General features: G+C 54.4%; 1 protein-coding gene across 1 annotated transcript; it reads left to right on the top strand.

Moving 5' to 3' along the window:
• Window positions 1-1,685: 1,685 nt before the first annotated feature.
• LOC121404190 lies at window positions 1,686-6,776 on the top strand. The gene is made up of 3 exons (XM_041593417.1): window positions 1,686-1,881; window positions 2,968-6,398; window positions 6,537-6,776. The coding sequence occupies exons 1-3, from the start codon at window positions 1,686-1,688 to the stop codon at window positions 6,774-6,776; spliced, it is 3,867 nt and encodes a 1,288-aa protein (XP_041449351.1).
• The last annotated feature ends 775 nt before the right edge of the window (window positions 6,777-7,551 follow it).

Below are 7,551 nucleotides of genomic sequence, written 5' to 3'. Positions count from 1 at the left end.
GCGGCTTGCGTACATACACACACATCTACATCCGTGTCTCAACAGGTGCATTCCAGCACGACCCACCCCAATCAAATATACCATGGCACACTCCAAGTGCAAGTGAATTCACACACACATACACTAATATTTCTTCAGTGCGTTCCATTCGCGGCCTACCCCAATAATATATACATTGGCACGATCCAAGTGCAAGTGAATTCCCACACACCTACATTGATATACAGGTCTCCAAGAGCATTCCATCCGCGCCCTACCCTAATACAATATACACTGGCACACTCCAAGTGCCAGTGAACACACACACATACCAACATATACTCATTACAGCAGCAATAAAAGTATCCATCCAGCTACCTGTGTTTTCTTAATTAAATTTATTATTTATTTTATTTATTTATTTATTACATTTACTGGCATAGTTGGCTCCCAACTATATACATACATACACACATTCAACAAAAATACCAAATAATTAAATACCGCATTCCACCACTCCGCGCAAGTGCCATATTTGAAAATCCGCGATTAAGTGAAATTCGTGCCCTCCAGCCACTTTTCGCAAGGTCCCAATTTCTCCCACATTCTCCAGAGTCCAAATTAATTACTCGCGACCCAGGCACGGCGCATTTTCCGTAATTATTTGGCAATTTACATTACAAATTGGCAAATTGTGTTGCGTGTGTTGATATTTTTTTTGTTCCGAGAGTGAGAGGTGGCCCAAAAAAAAAAAAAACTTATCGGCATCCGAACCCGGTGTTCATCCGAATAGAAAAAAAAAAAAATTAGTTAAATTATTAAATACTCCGACTACGTCCAAGAAAAACCTCCGAGTCTTTTTGTTCACAAACAAAAAAAATATTTTTTTTGTTTTGACAAAGAAGTTATTGTTGTTCCGTTTCTGTGAGGTGTCCGTGCCTGCTTCCAGTGATTCCGTCCATCCGATAGTAACCCAGTTCCGCTCACGACTGCGTCAAGGGGTAAACGGAGGAGCATCGCACAGTCAATATTTCCAAATATTGCTACTCCAGTGTGACCGTTCCTCTCCTCAGCTCGGCTCAATATAGGGTCACTCATTGTTTGAGATTTCTCACCTACAGGTGACCTCAAACAATCCGAGTCGTTCCGATTATTGCCTTCCAGCTAGCTTGAGGCCTTTCGTCTGATAGTCCGTGTTTGGGTTACGGGTGTTTCCTGACGGTTCCGAGTCAACTCTATTCAGACCAGTCTGCAGTCCCTCACGGACGTCCAAAAAAACCGATTTTTTCTTGCGTGGGTCCTTTTAAATTATGCCAACAGGTCACAAGGACGGCAAACAACTTTTGCCTGTGACCTCGTCCAACCGGCTACGCACCTCGTCCGCCTCCGGAACTACTCCGACACAGCCAATCAAGGCATCCCTCACTCCGAGAGCAGCCAGTAGCAGCCCTGCTACAAGGACCAAATCGGTCCTATTCCCGTCTCCGGTGACCCTTAAGGTTCCATCGGTGACTAAACAGGATCCGAAAGGCTGCATCACTAGTCCCGTCAGCTCTCGCCACTTCACCACAATGGCTCAATCCGCCACCTCTGCCGCTCGGACCAAATTGGTAGCCGCCATTGGCCGACTCTCCCACCTGGCAGAGCGTATCACTTCCGCCCCATCCGCCTCTCTGTCCGAGGTCCGCCGAGGCCAAATCCTCAGCATGTGGACGGACGTCGAGGCCGAATACAAGGCCTGTTCCGCGGTGATGGCTGACGAGGATCCAGAAATCCAAGCGGACATCCGGGAAACATATGGCGAATGCTATGGGGTGTTTGAGCAGTGTCTCAGCGACCTCAATGCCCAGCTGGCCCCCTCCGCAGTCCTTCCTCCCGCACATCCAGTCCAACAGGGCGGCTGTCGACTGCCTCCCGTCAATATTGAGGTTTTCGCAGGGGACTACGTCCGCTGGCCCACTTTCCGGGATCTGTTCACCGCGGTCGTGATAAACAATCCAAAGTTATCTCCGGTAGAGAAGTTATACTACCTCACCGAGAAGACCAGGGGCGACCCAAAGGCCATTGTAGAAAAGTCCCCCCTCACGAATGACGGTTTCGAGTCCGCCTGGTTGGCTCTCCGCAGCCGATATGAGAACAATCGGCTTCTGGTGACCAACCAAATTAACATTCTCCTCTTCTTGCCCCGCGTAACTTCCGAATGCAGTCGGGCTTTGAAGGAACTTCAAAGTACGATGCAGGGAGTCCTAAATGCGCTAGCGGTCTCCAACGTTTGCACGGACAATTGGGATAGTCTGCTGGTAACTATCTGCGCTTCAAAGTTGCCGAAGCTAAGCCGCGCCTTATGGGAAGCGTCCGTGACGGACAAGAAGGAAGTGCCGCCCTGGAAGGAAATCGACTCCTTCCTCACTCAGCGCTATTTGACGCTCGAAGCTATTGAGAGCGACCCTTCCACTTCCCGAGTGGCTACGAATCCGCCACCCTCCCAAGGCGGCCAGAATCCATCCACTTCTTGCAGCCGATCCAATCCATTCCGGTCGCACGGCAGTTCGGTGCCGAACAAGGTTCTTTCTTTCAAGAACCAAGTGAGTCCGAAGAAGAGGACGTGTGATCTCTGTTCCAAGGAGAATCACCCGATCCGACTATGTCCGCGCTTTCTCAACATGTCCGCTGATGCACGTTCCAAGTGCATCAAGACAAGACAGCTGTGCCTAAATTGCTTCGCAAGAGGCCATCAGCTTCGCGACTGCTCAAGCAGCCACAATTGTTCCACTTGTGGAGCCAGACATCACACGCTTCTGCATCGTTCCGCGCCTCCGTCCAACATGGCGGCTTCGACATCCGCCCAAACCCCCAGCGCGTCCGATTCTCAGCCCAACGTACAGAGCTATTTCTCTTCCAGCACAAGTACCGTTCTTCTGGGCACAGCACTCATTAATATTTGCCACCTGGGGACCAATTTCCGTGCCCGCGCTCTGATCGACTCAGGCTCCGAAGCGACGTTCATCACTGAACGCCTCTTTAACATCATTAAGCCACCGTTCGAAGCTATCCAGGCTCAAGTCGCGGGTTTAAACCAAACCGTAGCGGCTAAGGCGCAAAAGCGTTGCCACTTCATGATCGGGGCCGCCTCCAGGCCGGGCCTCAAGATCGAGACCACGGCATATGTTCTGCCTCAATTAGCAGGCAACCTTCCTTCATATCCGATACCGCAGCACTTCTTGGATAACCTTCCAAACCTCCAATTGGCAGACCCTTCCTTCCACCGAAGCTCGCAGATTGATGTGCTTCTAGGCGCTGACATCCTTCCTGCTATCCTGCTGAGCGGCTTCCAGTCTGCCATTTGTGGCTCGCTGCTGGGACAAGAGACCATCTTCGGATGGGTCCTATCCGGTCCGGTATCAGCTGACTCGGCTCGGACGGTTTCCGCCTTCACCACGAAGCTCTCGTTTAATTCGGATGTCCGACTCGAGAAGCTTCTCACCAAATTCTGGGAGGTGGAGGACCTTCCGGGGAGACCGACGAGCGAGTCCGATTCAGTGTGCGAGGAAAACTTCCTCCAGACCACTAAACGAACCCCCGATGGGAGATACGTGGTTACTCTCCCTTTCAAGTGTCCAGAAAAAGTCGAGCTAGGCCACTCCAGAAGCGCGGCCAAGGCCCAGTTCCTTAGAAACGAGCAGCGGCTGCAGCGGAACTTGCCGCTCAAGAAGCAGTACGACTCCGTCATTCAGGAGTATTTAGAGCTCGGCCACATGACAGCGGTTACACCTAGTCATGATTCCGGCCATTTCTACCTGCCACATCACGCCGTGTTTAAACCCGACAGCACCACAACCAAATTGCGCGTAGTCTTCAACGCCTCCAGCCCGTCTTCCAACGGGAAAAGCCTCAACGACACGTTGCATGCTGGGCCAGTCCTTCAGTCTGACTTGACCATGCAAATCCTGAGGTGGCGCGTCTTTCGCTACGTTTTCAATGCCGACATCAACAAGATGTATCGGCAAATCCAAGTGGCTTCCCAACACACGCCCTATCAGCGAATACTGTTTCGCGACCGTAACGGGGACGTGTGTGACTACGAGCTCACCACTGTCACTTTCGGAGTCAACTGCGCACCGTACCTCGCCCTCCGCGTCCTCAAGCAACTCGCACAAGAGGTGCGTCCACAGCTGCCGATGGCAAGCGTCATCCTGGAGAGCGACATGTACGTGGACGACGTGCTCGCTGGTGCTCACTCTCAGTCTCAGGCAATTTCCGCCATTGCTGAACTACGCGAAGCACTCGACTCTGCAGGGTTTCCGCTCCGAAAGTGGACAGCTAACCATAAGGGCGTCCTGCGCGACATTCCAGTCGACCACTTACTCCGCGCTGACTTCCTAGAGCTGGAAGAGAGTAGCATCGCTAAGACGTTGGGAATCCGATGGCAAGCCAGTGCCGACGAGTTCTTCTTTTCGCCTCCCGCTTTAAACGAGCGACAATCCTGCACGAAGCGCAATGTGCTGTCCCAGATCGCGCAGCTCTTTGATCCAGCGGGATGGCTTGCCCCCTTCGTCGTCCAAGCGAAAATATTTATGCAGGAGATTTGGTTGAGAGAGTTAGGATGGGATGACGTCCTTCCTAACGATCTGTCTCAAGCCTGGGAGACATTCCTGAACAGCTTTCCGGCCATCCAAGGGATCCGCATTCCGCGGTGGTTACACGTCTGTCCGATGGCCAAGGTACAGATTCATGGGTTCTGCGACGCGTCTCAACGTGCCTATGGGGCAGCGATCTACGTCCGAGTTGAGCGTCCGCAGGGCATTGTGTGTACCCTTCTCACAGCCAAAACCCGCGTTGCCCCCGTGAAAACAATCTCGTTGCCTAGACTCGAGCTGTGCGGAGCTGTCCTTCTGACAGAACTCTCCGTGGCCATCCTTCCTCAAATGCCGCTCGACGCCAGCCAGGTGTACTTTTGGACCGATTCCACTATTGTGTTGGCCTGGTTGAACAGGCCGGCATGTGATTGGACCACCTTTGTAGGGAATCGAGTCGCCAAAATCACTCGCTGTTGGCCCCGCGAACGATGGAGCCACGTCCGATCCGAGGACAACCCGGCCGACCTCGCCAGTCGAGGGCTCGGACCCACTGAACTGGTCGGCAATGACATGTGGTGGCATGGCCCTGCGTGGCTGCGTGGTCCGCAGTCGGAGTGGCCTTGTCCACGAGGCTCAATCCTTGAGACCGACTTGGAGAAACGAGCCGTCAAGGTTCACCACGCCACTGACACAGCCTCGGACATTCTCAGCCGATTTTCCGAATTCGGACGCGCTCTGCGCGTGATCGCCTACGTTCGGCGGTTCGGCCTGCGCGTCAGAGGGCAAGCAACGCCAGTCCACGTATCCACAGAGCTAGACAATAAAGAGGTTGCTGCAGCTCTCCAAGCTGTCACCATCACGACCCAACGCTCCCATTATACGGCGGAGCATCGCTGTCTTGTAAACAAGCAGCCACTTCCGACTACGAGCTCTCTTCAGAACCTCAATCCGTTCCTGGACCAAAACGGAGTCATGCGGGCATGTGGCCGGGTCCGAGCCTCGGCATCCATGACCTACAATGAGCGGCATCCAATCCTGTTGCCACCCGCATGCCTCCTGGTTCGCCTGCTGGTTCGATTCACCCATCACGTATCCCTACATGGTGGGAACCAGCTGGTCATCCGCCTTCTCCGGGCAACATACTGGATCCCTCGACTACGTCACGTCGTGAGGTCAGTAATCCACTCCTGTAAGGTCTGCGTCATCCAACGCAAGCGACTCCAAACCCAATTAATGGGCGACCTTCCTTCCTCACGAGTTACATTTTCGCGGCCGTTCACATACACCGGAGTCGACTTCGCCGGGCCGTTCGACGTGAAAAGTTTCACAGGACGCGCCTGTCGCATCTCCAAGGGGTATGTGTGCGTTTTCGTTTGTTTTACCACGAAGGCCATCCATTTGGAGGCTACGTCCGACTTGTCCACCGACACGTTCCTAGCCGCCTTCGCCCGGTTCGTCGCGAGACGAGGCTGTCCCCACGAAGTCCACTCCGACAACGGGAGGAATTTTGTCGGCGCATCCCGCTCTCTGGCTGTGGACCTTCTCGAGGCCCTCCGCACTCGGACCTCCGCGGTGTACAGCCAGCAGGGGCTCACGTGGCGATTCATCCCTCCAGGGGCCCCACATATGGGGGGCTTATGGGAAGCGGGTGTGAAGAGCTTCAAGGCTCTTTTCCAACGGTCGATGTGTAATTCCAAATACACATTAGAGGAGTTCGCGACCTTTCTCTCCAAGATTGAGGCATGCCTTAACTCGCGACCAATCTCTCCTATGTCTGAGGACCCAACTGATCCGTTGGCCTTGAGCCCAGGCCATTTCCTGATTGGTGGTCCGCTACTATCCGTGGCCGAGCCAGAAATACAAGCGAGCGCCTCCTCCATCCTAAACCGCTGGCAACATCTCAAGGCTCTCAACCAGCAATTCTGTTCGCGCTGGAAGACAGAGTACCTGCGAGAGTTGCACAAGCGCAACAAATGGCAGCATCCGACAAGAGACCTCGAGGTTGGAGACCTCGTGGTGATCAAGGAGGAGAACATCCCCGCTCAGGAATGGCGTCTCGGCCGTGTGCAGAACGCGTATCCTGGAGCCGATGATAAGGTCCGTGTGGTAGACCTACTCACGGCCCGCGGCCTTATCAAGAGACCGATCACGAAGGTGGTTCTGCTGCCTATGGAATCGGATGTCCTGTCCACCTACTCGCGCGGAGGCTCCGATTCATAAGCCTCCGTCCCTTTGTTCTGCGTAAATCCAACGTAGTTATCCGTACCCGTATCCGTATCCGTATGCCAACCCATGCCAGTTTGTTACTAATGCTCCGGTGATTCCTTTCTTTCATCCTAGTTTTTTCCAGAAAGTAGATATGGCCCCGCAGACCGCATCACGTTCCCGATCCAGCCGCAGGTCGGATCGCACGAGGGCACGAGGGAAGACTTCCTTCCAGTGTCGAGTGTGCCCCGGAGTTCACCCACTAAGGAACTGCCGGAAGTTTATCCGGTTGAGCGTCGAGCAGAGGCTCCGAGCCGTCCTTCTGCACAAATACTGCTCGAACTGCCTGGCTCACGAGCACTCGGGCAAGGACTGCCGCAGTGGAGACCTCTGTAAGGTGTGCTCCCGGAACCACCACACTCTGCTCCACCTGCCCGGGGGGTCTCGGCGCCCTGCTGGACCCTCTTCGGCTCCGTCGACTTCACCCGGGTCTCGGCGCCCTGCTGGCTCCTCTTCGGCTCCGTTGACGTCACCTCCGTCTCGGCGCCCTGCTGGTTCTTCCTCGGCTCCGTCGACTTCACCTAAGTCTTCCCGCGCCAAACCACGACCTCGTCTTCCGGTCAGCCGCCCTGTCGTCGGAATTCCAATCCCGACCGCAAACTCCTTGCTCCAGCACCGGAGCATCAACGTCCTCCCGACGGCAATGGTGGTCCTCGCAGGCACCAAGATGATGAGTGCGCTGATCGACCCCTGCACGCCGGTCAGCTGCATCGACGCCGAGGTGGCTAGG

The sequence above is a fragment of the Drosophila obscura genome, unplaced genomic scaffold (assembly GCF_018151105.1).
Source record: "Drosophila obscura isolate BZ-5 IFL unplaced genomic scaffold, ASM1815110v1 contig_187, whole genome shotgun sequence".
NCBI lineage: Eukaryota > Metazoa > Arthropoda > Insecta > Diptera > Drosophilidae > Drosophila > Drosophila obscura.
The sequence above is the reverse complement of the archived record's forward strand: the minus strand, read 5'-3'. Positions and strand labels throughout refer to the sequence as shown.

Bases quoted from the DNA above. Each gene is read 5' to 3' on its own strand.
- LOC121404190 (XM_041593417.1), top strand. From the start codon at position 1,686: ATGTGGACGGACGTCGAGGCCGAATACAAGGCCTGTTCCGCGGTGATG. The intron at 1,882-2,967 runs GTCGACTGCCTC...TGATCGACTCAG, and splicing joins TCCAGTCCAACAGGGCGGCT to GCTCCGAAGCGACGTTCATC. The intron at 6,399-6,536 runs GTGGCCGAGCCA...AACAAATGGCAG, and splicing joins TTGGTGGTCCGCTACTATCC to CATCCGACAAGAGACCTCGA.